Source organism: Camelina sativa, chromosome 20 (genome assembly GCF_000633955.1).
Source record: "Camelina sativa cultivar DH55 chromosome 20, Cs, whole genome shotgun sequence".
Classification (NCBI taxonomy): domain Eukaryota; kingdom Viridiplantae; phylum Streptophyta; class Magnoliopsida; order Brassicales; family Brassicaceae; genus Camelina; species Camelina sativa.
The window spans coordinates 3872432-3887787 of NC_025704.1; the positions used below are offsets into that span (position 1 = coordinate 3872432).

Genomic DNA, 15356 nt, shown 5'->3' on the forward strand with positions numbered 1-15356 from the left:
GCACTTTCTTGCCGACCTCGTGGCACACACAGGGTAAGCCGGACACCAGGACCGCACCTAAAAGGTATGACGAGCTCATCTCAATTACCACCCTAAACATTTGGTATTCTACACACGTAATAGGATAAGCCAAGAGACGTCTTGCACCGTAAAGTACAACTCGATACCAAAGATAGGAAGAACACAATTTTATTCCATAATCAAAGAGCAAACAAGTTCAAAATAACACAACCAACAAAAGGCCATGCTCGGCACAAGTTCAAAATAACAACCAACAAAAGGCCATGCTCGGCACAAGTTCAAAATAAAAACCAACAAAAGTAAGCAATGCTCGGCATAGATTCAAAATAAAATAACATAAAGCCACGCTCGGCACAAGCATCGCGCACAGACAATCAATCTTCTATCCCCAGATCGGCATTGGAAGGCACATCGAACTGCAGCTCATCGACCGTCTCCCGAAAAGATCGGCAATCGCTATGCAAAGCTCCCCATTGCCGATCTCAACATTTCCAGGCTCGTCAATGCCAACCTCATCACCATTGCCGAGCTCGTCACTTATATTGCCGAGCTCATCAATGCCGACCTCGTCGCACCACCCTTCGATCCTTACAAGGCCAACCTCGACGTTTCTTTCATCAACCACATTCCCGGATATTGCCTTAGGCCGGCCTCCCATCATCAGATCGGCATCACCATCATCGGAACCACCATCGTCTTCACTCGCTGAAAATCCCGTGGTCGGCGTCAACGCCATCGGATCTTGCCGATCTGACGAACCGCACTCGACATATGCCGACCTCCCGAGAGCCAGTCGCGATACCAGAGCCAACCCCGAGAGGAACCGGAAGCCACCTTCGATTTCGCCGAGCTCGAGCTGACAAACTCTGCGCGGCGACCTCCGACTTCACCTCCGCTGAGCTCATCAGTGCGACCCCAAGTCCTTCCTCATCGACCTCTATTTCCCTTATGCCGAGCTCATCTCCTCTTAAACCCGTGGCGACCGCAAACTGCCGATAAGCAACCTCATCACTCCCACGAAAGGAGATATGCCGCTTTCCGCCGAGCTAGCCACTCAACCCATCTCGACTTAGCTCGCCGCCTTCATCTGTAAACCCAGCACGCGGATCTCTCGAGTCGATCTCATATTCTCTCGACACGTCGACCTCGGCGCCAATCTCCACATGCTGAGCTGACGTCTCGCTCGCAGGAAACCCGACTTCACTAACGCTGAGCTCATCGGTGTCTATCCCGTTCTCCTCGCCGCTCACTCATGCTCTCACGCTCGCTACCCTCAATTTCGACGTCCTCGCGCTTGCCTACCTCACGCTTGCCGCACTCAAGCTTGCTGCCTTCATTCTCTCGCGCTTGCCACCCTCATGCTCACCGCTCACTCACGCTCTCGTGCTCGCTACCCTCACGCTCGACTCCTTCACGCTCGTAGCACTCACGTTCGATGCTCTTGTGTTTGCCTCCCTTGCGTTTGCCACTCTCATTCATGGTGGCGATCTCTACTCTTGTTTTCAGTGGAGACCTACTCTCTTATTCTCGGTGGAAACATCCACTCTCATTCTCGGTGGAGTCCTACTCTCGATGGAGACATCCACTCTTCTACCTCGTGCTGACCTGCATTCTCAAGTTTGGTGCCGATCTCCAGTCTCCAGCTTGGCGCCGACCTCAATCTCACTCTCGGTGGCGACCTCAAACTCACTCTCGGTGGCGACCTCACTCACTTGCCGACCTCAATCTCACTCTCTCGCTCGCCGACCTCAATCTCGATGGCGACCTCAGACTCACTCTCGTTGGCGACCTCATTCACTCGCCGACTTCAATCTCGTTGGCGACCTCAATCTCAATCTCGCTGACCTAAATCTCACTCTCGCCGAGCTCATCTCGCCGAGCTCATTACCTCCGCTCATCTCGCCGAGCTCACCGCCGAGCTCATTACCTTCGCTCATCTCTCCGAGCTCACCGCCGAGCTCATTACCTCCGCTCATCTCGCCGAGCTCACCGCCGAGCTCATTACCTTCGCTCATCTCTCCGAGCTCACCGCCGAGCTCATTACCTCCGCTCATCTCGCCGAGCTCACCGCCGAGCTCATTACCTTCGCTCATCTCTCCGAGCTCACCGCCGAGCTCATTACGTCCGCTCATCTCGCCGAGCTCACCGCCGATCTCATTACCTTCGCTCATCTCTCCGAGCTCACCGCCGAGCTCATTACCTCCGCTCATCTCGCCGAGCTCACCGCCGAGCTCATTACCTTCGCTCATCTCTCCGAGCTCACCGCCGAGCTCATTAACTCTGGTCATCTCGCCGAGCTCACCGCCAAGCTCATTACTACCGCTCAACTCATTACCACCGCTCAACTCATCTCGTTTTCTCTCAAAACCTATCTCAATCGGCGGATCTTCGAACAGTACTCATTGGAGAAGGGGATCAGACCCTCGAACAATACACAGAGAGCAATACTTTGCGTCTAAAACATTGTTGTTATTTTCTATACAATTTCCTGTTAGCTTCCGAGCTCGTCGTGACTCACTTGTCAGTTCTCCTGTGAACTGACGAGCACGNAAAACCCTCGGTCTACAGTCCACTATATAAAGAAACAGTACTCATTGGAGAAGGGGATCAGACCCTCGAACAATACACAGAGAGCAATACTTTGCGTCTAAAACATTGTTGTTATTTTCTATACAATTTCCTGTTAGCTTCCGAGCTCGTCGTGACTCACTTGTCAGTTCTCCTGTGAACTGACGAGCACGATCTTGGCTCGTTTTAGTGACGACCTCGCATCCTTATCGTTAATAAAGAACAAACTTCACTCTTTCCCCTAAAATCGATATTTATTTAGTGTTGTGCAATCCCCAGTACAAACAAACGAGATGGTAATCAAGCATTACAAGTTTACAACTACATAATCGAATACAAGTGAGAGTGTATAACAAACAATAACTCAACAAGGGTAAACAGGATGAGCTAAGATAAGCTATCTCTGTAAAAGTGTAGATAGACAAACAATTGATAGACAGTTTTAGAAACTGGGCTGAGTTTCAAAGTAGTTGGGCCTCCTTCTTCTTCTTCTGATATAAGTAATTAATGGGCTTAATGAGATCCAGGAAACTTCGGCATTGTAAACGCCGGCACTTTGGCTTCTTCAGGTTTTGGCAATTCCGGCAACTTCGGAGCTTCAAACTTTGGAACTTCAGGCAACTTAGGCAGCTCAGGCATATGAATCTCCGGCATCTTCGGAAATTCTGGTTTTTGAATCTCTGAAAACTTGGGCAATTCAGGCATGTGAATCTCCGGTAGCTTAGGCATCTCAGGCTTGGGAATCTCCGGTAACTTAGGCAACTCAGGTTTTGGAATCTCCGGGATCTTAGGCAACTCAGGCTTGGGGAATTCGGGTAAATTTGGCATCTCTGGTTTAGGTAGTTCCGGCAATTTCGGTATCTCCGGTAGTTTGGGATCTTCCAATAACCGGCGAGCTCCGACAGAAACCGGAACGGAGAGCAATGCAATAAGAAGACATATGATCAGAAATGGTGAAAGAAGAGAAGCTGAGAGACTCTTCTTCAATGCCATAATTGTGTCCTTGACAAGTTTTTTTTTTTTTTGGGTTATCTTTTTTCTTTTGCGTTGTGGTATTGTTTGTGATATTTGATTGAAATGGCTATTTAAAGGTGTCTTGAGGAAGAAGAGAGATCTGAGTTTGGTGAGAAAAAAACATACACAGAGTTTGAATATAAAGAATAGTTTGTTTAACTTCTCTATCTGTATATCTATATTGTCACTTTCAATCTAGTTGGAGTTTAGGTTGCAGACTTGTAGTGTTTACGTGTTCATGTGTTTTTGGTTTTACGTATTAAAGAATCTTCGTGAGAATGAAAGCATATTACGAAAGGTCTCACTTCATACATTTTTAAAAAATTTTGGTTAATCTTAGAGTATTACAGAGCATTGGAGCAGAATAAGAGAGCGATCAAACAGTCTTTGGCAAATAAGAGATAGTATTAGATTGCTGTCTCTGAAATTTCACAGCAGCACATAAGTTCCAAAACTAATAGCACCAAAGTTAACTTCAAAATTGAACTTTAGCACATAAGTTCCATAGTTACAAATTTCATTTATACATGGCAAATCCATCACTATCTTTTAATAATAAGTAATGATTGATGAAACAATTCGTCCTCCCTACATTGTTGTATATGTATTCTTCTCTTTTCTAATGTTTGGACATTGGATATGTCATATGTGACAAAAGAACACGACAATGGGTAGAACATTATTATATTTATCGATAATCTTGAACTCGTAACTGAGATACTTTGAGTATTTAGATTTTAGAACTGAAAAGAAGTATTCATGTGTAACCATTTGAACAAACAAGTATAAAATAAAATAACATAATAATTCATTAAAAAAAGTATATCAAATCAAATACAGCGAAATTTGTATGATACATACAAATACAAACAGAATACAAGTATAAGAGTATAAACTGTAACCAAAACAGGCAGAGAACTATGACTACGAGACCAAATCATAAAAAATTTGGTTCACCAAAGGGAAACGATGCGGACAGACATCTCTGCAAAATGACAAAACAATAGAAGGGTAATATGGTAATTTAAGATCGTGGGATGGGCTTGATAGTAGTTGGGCCTTCTTCTGGTTCAATAACGCTTAAGCAGTACCGGGAACTTTTGGGTATTCCGGCATCTTGGGTAGCTCAGGCTTTGGAATCTCCGGCATTTTGGGAAGCTCAGGTTTCGCAATCTCTGGAACCTTTGGGAGTTCAGGCTTTGGAATCTCTGGGAATTTTGGCAATTCAGGCTTCTGAATCTCCGGCATTTTAGGCAACTCTGGCTTTTGAATCTCTGGTACCTTTGGTAACTCAGGCTTTGGGATCTCTGGCACCTTAGGAGCCTCAGGCTTCTGAATCTCTGGCACCTTGGGTAACTCAGGCTTTTGAATCTCTGGGAACTTGGGCAGCTCCGGCTTCTGAATCTCTGGCACCTTGGGTAACTCAGGCTTCGCAACTTCTGGCACCTTAGGCAACTCCGGCTTCTGAATCTCCGGCATCTTTGGTAGCTCAGGCTTCTGAATTTCTGGCATCTTAGGTAACTCTGGCTTCGGAACCTCTGGCACCTTAGGCAACTCTGGCTTCTGTATCTCTGGCATCTTTGGTAGCTCCGGCTTCTGAATCTCTGGTACCTTAGGCAACTCCGGCTTCTGAATCTCCGGCATCTTAGGTAACTCCGGCTTTGGAACTTCAGGCATCTTTGGCAACTCGGGCTTTGGAACCTCTGGCACCTTAGGAGCTTCAGGCTTTTCAGTCTCCATCAACTTAGGCACATCATGCTTTGCATTCTCTGGAAGCTTGGGCAGTTCAGGCTTCTGAATCTCTGGAAACTTGGGCATCTCAGGCTTCTTAATCTCCGGTACCTTTGGGAGCTCAGGCTTCTGAATCTCTGGTACCTTTGGGAGCTCAGGTTTCGGAATTTCTGGAAACTTGGGAAGCTCAGGCTTTAAAATCTCTGGCATCTTTGGTAGCTCCGGCTTTGGAAATTCAGGTAACTTGGGCATCTCTGGTTTAGGAAACTCCGGAAACTTTGGAACTTCGAATTTAGGTAGCTCAGGCAACTTTGGCATCTCCGGTTTAGGATGCTCCAATAACCGGCGAGCACCAACTGAGACCGGATCAGCGAGCAATGCGATAAGACATATGATCAGAAGTGGTGACGAGAAAAGAGCAGCAGAGAGACTCTGCTTCATCGGTGCCATGTATGCGCTTGCTTGACAACTCTTTTAAGTTTTTTTCTTCTTTTATGTTATGCTTCTTTTGCTTTCTTGTGTTTGTTGTTGGTTTGTGTTTGTGATGAGATGATTATGGTCTTTGATTCGAATGGGTATATATAGGTGTTTTGAGGAAGAAGAAAGATGGAGTTTGGTGGGAAAATTATGTACATAGCTTTTGAATATAATAAAGTTTGTTTAACCTCTCTATCTGTATATCTATTTTGTCGTTTTTCAGTTCTTGTTGAATTTTAGGTTTTAGTGATTACGTGTTCATGTTTTAGCTATATACGTAAAATGGCTTTTAAAACTTTGTAAAACTAGAAGATCCCAATTTTTAAAATAATATGAGGCACAATCATACAAAAAAAAAAGAATTAAGATGAGACTAATTGATCAGATTATAGAATTGTTGAACTTCGAGATATTTGGATAATTGAATTTGGAATAAAAGCTCCAATGAAACAAAACTAGTTTCAAATCATAAATAACTTCGATGATTTGCAAGTATGAAACCATTAAAAAAATATATAATGTTTAGGTTTTGGCCGGTAATCTACACAACGACTTGGATCGTTTTTTGGTTGTGTGTATGTTTGTTCTTTGTCATCAAAGTCATATATGTACAAAATGTATTATTTGATATTGATCTTCAAAATCTTTTTACAAAAGAAAACTTAATTAAGAGGTTTGGGTAAAACCGTAAAAGTAAAACTATCAAGTCGGTAACAAAGATTCCTTAAATAAAGTTAACTTGATCTCTTTTCTAAACAAAAATCTTATGCAGCAAAAACAAACCTGAGCAGATTACATGCTTTTTTTTTATACTCAGACGTCCATCGCAAGGTGTATGTATATAAAGGAGTGTTCATTTGGTTCCACCATAGATGAGAGACTCATGCATGCCTTTCTTAAGTTATTATAAGCACCTACAACCGGATTTTTATTATTATGATACAGAGGATTACATACCGTTCAAAGTGCATTTTTGCGCCAAAATACATCAAAATCTACATTGATCAGAAGAACAGCATTGTCTAACTATGGTATAAACAACAACAAGCGATACATAAACCTAATAGGGCCTAAGGGAATCACAAAACAAACCGAAGACAGAGACAGAAACAGAACAAGCTTTACTTGGACTAAGCAGGCTTGAGTTCAACATGCGCAACATTTGCCTTCTTTTTTTTTCCTTGCATCATCACCATCATCATCATCATCATCATCAGAAATTTCTACAATGTCATCATCATCATCAGAAATTGTGACATGCACATCATCATCATCGTTTCTTGGAGGAGCCTTCACGCTTGGTTGCTGATTAGTAGATGATCCTTGCGCAGGACAGACGAAGAGAGGTGCAACTGGCGACCAAGTCAAGGTTTTAGCATGATGATCTGGTATCCGTAATGGGAACACAGCACATGAATAAGAGTAAACGCCTTCGCCATTACTCTCCACCGGTGGCGTTTGCGTTTTAACCGCAGGAAACGCTCTCCTACATTGCTGACACCTCAATGTACATTCCTCGTAACGCTTAGGGTACTCAAAAAGCGATAAGCAAAACGGACAAGCGGTCCAAAAGCTCGTAGCCACAGGAGTCACCGAGGTCTCAGCTTGGCTCTGCAATGGCGAATCTTGAACGTCCTGCGTTTGACTATAGGGTTGACCAGTTTGACTCATTTGTAACTCTAGATCGTACATTGACTTCCTTGGAGGATCAGAGAGGACAGACCAAGCATCAGAGACCAGCTTAAGAGCTTGATCGGCGAAAGGGAGACGATTGACATTGGGATTGAGTAGAAGAGCGAGTCTACGGTACTGAGTCGCGACGTGTTCGGCGTTTCGAGTTAAGCGGCCGAGTCGGAGTACAGCGTACCAGTCCGGTAAGATGGAATCTCCGACGATAGATTCACCGGCGAGGAGAGTGTCGGAGATTGCGAGGATATAGTCCGCTACGTATGTTCGAGACGGGTCGGCTTTGCATGCGCGGATGGCAAATGTCTTTGCTCCATGAAAGTCACTTGAAGCCAAGAGCTTCTCCGATGTATCTAGCCACTGATCCGCCTCCGCTCTGTTATTATCGCCGCCGCCGTTCACCATATCTCCGTCACTCTTTTTTGCTCCTTTTTATGTTCTTTGCGTTAAATACAGAGCTACTTTGCAAGTGGACCAAAAGGACTTTGTAGATACTTAATATTTACATTAGCAGTCGTAATAAACATATGGATCACTAAGGGTACTTTTGTCGTTTGTAATTGTGGCCTTTTTATGATACTCACTTTTTCACCCACATGGCCACATGTTCGTCTAAATATAGGCAAGTTTGTAACCATTTTTGTAGATAGGAATTAGTAACCATGGCATTCAAATAATTTTCGCCTAACAATACGGTTTTGATAATTGATTAACGTGAAAATTTATCATGAGGTTAAACGGTAAGATCGGAAGCGGTGAAAGACTGTGTTAACAGCCACACATGTTCCTCTATTTCTTTTTCCTCGCCCTCACACTTATATGATCAAAGGACAGATAAAAAAAGTCTATTAGAGGATCGATGAAGAATTAAAGACATCGATTGTAATAATGGATGAAGAGTATGATGTGATTGTTCTTGGGACTGGTCTCAAGGAGTGTATCCTTAGTGGCCTCCTCTCTGTCGATGGCCTCAAGGTACATCTTCTTTGGCTATTCATTTTTAAAATGCGAGCTTGTTTTTGTGCAATTCGCATCCAATGAGTTACTTTTACATTTGGTTCTCCCATTTGTTAAGAATATGATATTTACTGCATTATATTGGGATTTTAATAGGTACTACATATGGACAGAAACGACTACTATGGAGGAGAATCAACGTCTCTTAACCTCACTCAGCTATGGAAGCGTTTCAGGGGAAGTGATACTCCTCAAGAGAATCTCGGAGCTAGCAGAGAATACAATGTCGATATGATCCCAAAGGTACATTATCTATATAATGCATGTTTATTTGTATGTGAATTCATATACGTACTGTATATATATATATATATATGATTTGAATCGATTATTAATGGTGAGTAATGTTTTCTTGATCTGCAGTTTATTATGGCTAATGGACTCCTTGTTCAAACCCTAATCCACACTGATGTTACCAAGTATCTTAACTTTAAGGCAGTCGATGGTAGCTTCGTTTACAAGAAAGGCAAGGTAGTAATTTAAGTATAGTTTATCCTGGTTTTTCTTTTTGGGTAAAATTAATTACTCTGAGGTTCTGATAATGTATTATATACGAGTGTCAGATCTATAAAGTCCCAGCCACTGATGTGGAAGCCCTGAAATCGCCATTGATGGGTCTTTTCGAGAAGCGACGTGCGAGAAAGTTCTTTATTTATGTGCAAGACTACGATGAGAAGGATCCTAAGTCTCACGAAGGACTTGACCTTAGCAAAGTCACTGCTAGAGAGATCATCTCGTACGTAAAACAATTTTTCCTCCATCTCAAGTCATTATAGTTTCTTGCGTTACAAGCTTTCTCTCTGTTTCCTTTCAAAACAGGAAGTATGGACTCGAAGATGATACAATCGACTTCATTGGCCATGCCTTAGCGCTGCACAATGATGATGACTACTTGGATCAACCCGCCATTGATTTTGTTAAGAGAATCAAGGTAAACTATTTTATTTTCTTCTTCAACAACTAAAAGTTCTGAATTTAATGTCATTTTTGGTTTTTGTTATCTGGTGAAGCTCTACGCGGAATCTTTGGCTCGATTCCAAGGAGGATCTCCTTACATCTATCCCTTATACGGACTAGGAGAGTTGCCACAGGTTCTCGTTCACTCTATTCTCATAAGCCATGAAACATATCAGGTTTCATATGAATTTATGCCTTTTTCTCTGTTTTCGAATATCTATTTCTATTTCAGGCTTTTGCGCGTTTAAGCGTATGGTGGTACTTACATGCTCAACAAGCCTGAATGCAAGGTTATAAACTACCTATAACCTCGTATTTCTCTGTTTTATCTATTAGATAAGAGGTCTAATCTAGTATATAAATATGATATTTATTAGCACTTTATAAAGATAAGACTCATGAATCTTTAGGATTATCTCTAACAGGTAGAGTTTGATGGTTCTGGAAAAGCTATTGGTGTCACTTCTGCAGGAGAAACTGCTAAATGCAAGAAAGTTGTCTGTGATCCTTCTTACTTATCTGACAAGGTAACAACAATGAACCAATTTCACTAGCAGTTACTGGTTGATTCTTGTACAGCCTAGCTAGTTACCTTAATTCTTAAGACTGATTCCTTGTCTTTCAGGTTAAGACAGTTGGGAAAGTGACTCGAGCGGTATGTATAATGAGCCATCCTATTCCAGACACCAACGATGCTCACTCGGTCCAAATCATTCTTCCTCAGAAGCAACTCGGTCGCAAATCAGACATGTAAGAAATCGTAATCAAGAACACATTCAAGTTTATAGAAACATGGATCTCAGTTCTTTCTACTTTGATATAGTTGAAGTTAGATCACTGAGGTTTTTTGAATTTTGCAGGTACTTGTTCTGTTGCTCATACGCTCACAATGTGGCACCAAAGGGCAAATACATAGCTTTTGTGTCAGCAGCAGCTGAAACTGACAATCCAGAGGAGGAGCTTAAACCTGGAATCGATTTGCTTGGACCTGTTGATGAGATCTTCTATCATTCTTATGACACATACGTTCCAACCAATAATCAAGAAGAAGATAACTGTTTCATCTCTGCTGTAAGAGAGAATATCAAAAATACAAACATATAACCTAAGCAACGTGTTATTTTTCTCTGATGTTTCATGTTTTGTTTTCTTATCAGACTTATGATGCAACAACACATTTCGAGAGTACAGTTATAGATGTACTTGAGATGTACACCAAGATCACTGGAAAGGTATGACCTTAGTACTATGTTTCTTGGTTTCACATGTAAACGCAACATTTTGAATACTGAGATTAACTACTGACTTTTGTTGTTGTTGCAGACTCTTGATTTGTCTGTGGACTTGAGTGCTGCAAGTGCCGCTGCAGAAAATTGATAATTTTCTTTTTGTTATTTCGCTGAGTGTTTTTAAATTTCAAGTGACTTTCTCTTTTTCTACTGGATTATTTACAATACAGTTCAAAGCAACAGAAGTTTTCGATTTTTGTTCATCTTAATTAAAACATTGGTTGATTTTGCTTTCATTTGTAATTTTTTGAATAATTCAGTCCATATTATGACATTTTAGTTACATTTTGTCCTTGGTTAACATTCCCAAAAAGTTCAGAAATCTTAATTAAAAATTTCTGTATTAAAACAAATGGAGAAATGTAATTACATATTCAATATTTTGTTTCATTCAAATATTATTTCTGTATAAACCAAAATGATCGTGTTTCTGGTTGTTTCTGCATATTAAAAATTTAGTACCAATGTTTTGATCATACAACAATTTGAGAAATAACATTTTTCCGGTTTTTCCTTACTCTTTTTATTAGCGAACCAGAAACCAATTCATTCTTAACCCTTTTGGTTTCCTCGAATTTGATGACGTCTTCACCTGTGATGTACATTAATTCGGTCTATCTCGGTTCGAGTTAATTCGAAAAATAGAAATATAAACCGTTCATTGGTCCGATTCGGTTATTGAATAATCCCCAGTCCTTATAATACGACACCGTATGCAAAACCGTTGGTGATTTCATTCTTTCTTCATCAAGGAGTGGTGTCGTTAGAGAGAGAAAAAAGAAATAATGGAGGGAAAGAAGTTCGAATCTACCGCTCGTGCGCCGCCGCAGTCGTTAACGGCACCTCCGGCAGGATATGCAGTGTTTCGCATTCTATGCGACGTGTCTCAGGCCGGTGGAAGAATCGGAATATCTGGAAGAGTGATTCATCAGCTTCAAGAATCAACGAAATCCAGAATCTGGTTCGAGAAGGCTCCTCTTGATTCTCAGTACAGAGTCATCACGATTCTCGCTTATGTAGGTTCGACGTTTAGGTTAAACTTAGGTGTTACTGTTAATAACGCTAGCAACAGAGAGAAGGAGGCTCAAGAACAAGAAGTTGAAGTCTCCAGAGCACAATTAGCGTTGATTAGGGTTTTCGAAGCTCTAAATGTCGGATTCAGGACTATTAGTTCGGTCTCAGTGATGATGTTATTAGAAGGGAGCCATGTGGTTACTGTGATAGGTAAGGGTGGTGAGTTGCTGGAGATGATATGGAGAGAAACTGGTTGTAATGTTGAAATACGCACACATGATTTGCCAAGTTGCGCAAAGCCTGATGACGTGATGGTGAAGGTATCGAACTTTTGATTTCAGTTTTTTTGTTTTCTTGATAAGGGTACCACTTAGTTTCTTTTCAGTATTTAGCAACTGTTCTTTGAAAGAACTGTGTACTAGTCAAATTTGTTATGTAGATATCAGAATTTTTACTTTCTCATGCTGATCAGTGGACGTCCTAACAAATGTGGCAGATCGAAGGAAAAGTTTTGGCAGTGAAGAAAGCTCTAGTATCCATATCCAGTCGCATGCAAGCATGTAAGCCGATTTCTATGGCGTCTTTGCACAAGCATACTGAGGCGATTCCCGATGCTTTACGCAGGCCTATGGATGTGGTTCCACTTCCACGAGATGCCCTGAGTAGGGCTTTTGGTTCAATCACTCAGCCAAGGATAGATTCTCTTTCACAGTACCGCATTTCTGATCACAGACTCATTAACTCTGCTTCAAAGAATCACCCTGTCACCATTAAGCAGCCTCTTCAAGAATCAGAAGATGATATCCGAAATGTGGTTCTGAAGATACTCTGTCCGAAACAAAGTGCTCGTGCTCGTTCTGTTATCAAGACTCTTCAAAATGTGAGAGATGCCTCCATAAGTGTGAGTGATACACTTTCTGACTGTGATGAACGCTTAATCACAATTACTGCATCAGAGGTTGGTTTTTGCATGCTTACCTCTTAATTCTCATATCTCTCTGTTCTCTGTTTACTTAATTTGTTCTATCTAATTTTATTATTCTTGGTTGATGTTTGTTTGCTGCTTGTTCATCATGTAGAACCTTAAAGACGAAGACTCCCCATCCCAGAGAGCTATATTCCTTGTTTTCAACAAACTATACGATATTCCCACTGAAAAAATGCTAGACAGTGCACATAAATATACCACTGCACGACTCGTGGTCGGTCCATATCAGGTTGGATTTTTGCTGGGAAAAGGTGGTTGTACAATTTCTGAAATGCGAAAAAAGACTGGCGCTTCTTTGAATATATTGGAGGTTGAGAAGAACCCCAAATGTGTCTCAGAACACGATCAAGTTGTGGAGGTACACCACTTTGAAGCCTTCAAGTAAAACTCTTATAGAGAATTAAATACACCGTAATTTTTTTAAGTGTCTCTTTCCTTTTACAATAGATTTCAGGAAAGTTACCACAAGTGAAAGGAGCCATTTACCATGTTACCGAAAAGCTCCGCAGTACTGCAACCAAAAGGAAAGTTACCTCTATACCAGGGAAACGAATATACCTGGTTCTTAAGATACTTTGTTCGAGAGAAAGTGCTGGTGGTGTTATTGGGAAAGCTGGTACCATTCTCAGGGATATTCGAATTAACACAGGGACCTCCATATTTATGGGGGATATACTTGCTGACTGTGATGAACGCTTAATTACAATTATTTCATCAGAGGTTGACTTCGACTCTTCTCATTTTTCATATCTTCTAGCTATAGTTTATTTTCTTTTATCAATATATATGTTCATCATGCAGGACCCTGAAGACAAAAACTCCCCAGCCCAGAGAGCTATGATCCTTGTTTTCACTCGAATATATGAGATTGCCACTGAAACAAAGGATTTTGACGTAAGGTCATCTATTACTGCACGGCTTGTGGTCCGCACATATAAGATTAATTGTTTTGTGGGAAGAGATGGTTGTATAGCCTCTAAGATACAAAAAGGAACTGGGGCTAAAATAGAAGTATTGGAGGTTGAGCAGAACCCAAAATGTGTTCCAAAGAACACCGATCAAGTTGTGCAGGTACTAAAAGTTTCCTTATATTTATTGTAACTCTGATTGGTAATCTCTTTATAGTAGTGCTTGGTAGCCTCTATAACTAGCTTACATGCTTCTCATGATTTGCTGCATTGAGTAACTGATATTTGAAGTCTTATATTTGTAAAAAGGGGTACATAAAAATTGGTACGTCTTCAACAACGTAGCTTTCTATTTTGAACTGTACCAACAAGGCAACAACGTAAAAGTTGGTACTTGATAACTAACATACTTTCTAAAGAGCTCTATGAATTGCAACTTTTATTTTTGATTCCGTAAGCATTGCCGTTTTATTTTGCTGTATGCCTTATATATATTTTCCTTTCCACATAGATTTCAGGAGGGTTCTCAAATGTAAAAGAAGCTATAAACCAAGTCACCAGTAGGCTACGAGAGAATCTTATCTTTCATTCTTTCGAGCCTGTTGATGCTGATCCTTGTATTATACCAGAAGATCCATCTCCCAATAGGGTCAGTCCCACGGCTCTAAATTTTGGTCGGTTGTCAACCATGGATCTCAATGATGCTTCCCATTACTCAAGTCAAGCTGATCCATATGGGTTGTGGGCGTCACGGGTATGTCTTCGTCTCTTTCTCTCTACTTTCTCACATAACAAAACCACTTGTGGATGCTCACTGAGGGATTAGAGGATGAATTCTGTACAACTACTACACATATATAATAGATGCAGAGTCTCATCAATCCTATATATATATATTTCACAATTTAAAATTTAAGTTTGGTTTCTTAAGCTGATATACATAGTAAATGAATACAGACACCTTCTGCTCCAAGAGGTGTATATGAATATGATGGCAGTGGAGGATTATCTTCTACAAGGGATGACCTTGGATTTTACAGGTAACATAACAGCTAGATAGATTATGAGAGAGTAACATTGTCCTTATTCTAAAAATCGGTGTTTTTGCAGTGGACTCAGAGCTTCCAACGTTACAAATAAAACTGTGCAATATAGAGTCTCAGAGAATGCTGTGAACTCTGTGTTTGGTGATGGACATAATGGTCACACTCGTCTACAGGAACTGTGTGAGGTTCGTAACCCATATTCTGCACACAAAATCTTTCCTTGATTACTTCATAAAATCGTTTAGAGTACTACTATAATTTAGGTACTAGATACAAAATGGCCAAAATATTATTTTCATAATCAAGATATATTTAGGCTACCTTGAAAAACAGAGTTGTACCTTATCATTTTTGGATGTTCTCTAATCAGATATCAGGTGCGAGAGTCATACTCCTTGAATCTCGTCTAGGAACAAGTGAAAGGATCATTTCCATAACTGGGACACCTGATCAAATCCAATCAGCTCATGACCGTCTTCTCGCCCTTTTCTACGGGTATAATCATCATCGATGAGAATAAGACTCAACCTAAACTAGAACCCAAATATTTCTTTTTCTTGTTTGGGATCTTTTTGACTCTCTGTACAGTTTGTCTATAAGTGAAGCTTTTGTGTTAAGCCTCTGAAAGAAAGCTTTTTCA

General features: G+C 41.1%; 4 protein-coding genes and 1 pseudogene across 4 annotated transcripts; 2 read left to right on the plus strand and 3 right to left on the minus strand.

The window, feature by feature from the left end:
- Positions 2823 to 3685, minus strand: LOC104769138 (periaxin-like). Its single transcript, XM_010493280.2, has one exon. The coding sequence runs from the start codon at positions 3580 to 3582 to the stop codon at positions 3103 to 3105; it is 480 nt and encodes a 159-aa protein (XP_010491582.1). The 5' UTR covers positions 3583 to 3685; the 3' UTR covers positions 2823 to 3102.
- LOC104769139 (periaxin-like) lies at positions 4390 to 5896 on the minus strand. The gene has a single exon (XM_010493281.2). The coding sequence runs from the start codon at positions 5782 to 5784 to the stop codon at positions 4684 to 4686; it is 1101 nt and encodes a 366-aa protein (XP_010491583.1). The 5' UTR covers positions 5785 to 5896; the 3' UTR covers positions 4390 to 4683.
- LOC104769140 lies at positions 6812 to 7979 on the minus strand. The gene has a single exon (XM_010493282.2). It carries the CDS (start codon positions 7900 to 7902, stop codon positions 6958 to 6960), a length of 945 nt encoding a protein of 314 aa, XP_010491584.1. The 5' UTR covers positions 7903 to 7979; the 3' UTR covers positions 6812 to 6957.
- On the plus strand, positions 8365 to 10935 carry LOC104769142 (annotated as a pseudogene).
- On the plus strand, positions 11546 to 14940 carry LOC104772177 (KH domain-containing protein HEN4-like). The gene is made up of 6 exons (XM_010496820.2): positions 11546 to 12094; positions 12271 to 12732; positions 13564 to 13833; positions 14182 to 14424; positions 14628 to 14710; positions 14748 to 14940. Exons 1-6 carry the CDS (start codon positions 11546 to 11548, stop codon positions 14938 to 14940), a joined length of 1800 nt encoding a protein of 599 aa, XP_010495122.2.

Coding starts and splice junctions, on each gene's coding strand:
- LOC104772177 (XM_010496820.2), top strand. CDS start 11,546: ATGGAGGGAAAGAAGTTCGAATCTACCGCTCGTGCGCCGCCGCAGTCG. Junction 13,834..14,181: donor ACACCGATCAAGTTGTGCAG/GTACTAAAAGTT, acceptor CTTTCCACATAG/ATTTCAGGAGGGTTCTCAAA. Junction 14,711..14,747: donor GATGACCTTGGATTTTACAG/GTAACATAACAG, acceptor GAGAGAGTAACA/TTGTCCTTATTCTAAAAATC.
- LOC104769140 (XM_010493282.2), bottom strand. CDS start 7,902: ATGGTGAACGGCGGCGGCGATAATAACAGAGCGGAGGCGGATCAGTGG.
- LOC104769139 (XM_010493281.2), bottom strand. CDS start 5,784: ATGGCACCGATGAAGCAGAGTCTCTCTGCTGCTCTTTTCTCGTCACCA.
- LOC104769138 (XM_010493280.2), bottom strand. CDS start 3,582: ATGGCATTGAAGAAGAGTCTCTCAGCTTCTCTTCTTTCACCATTTCTG.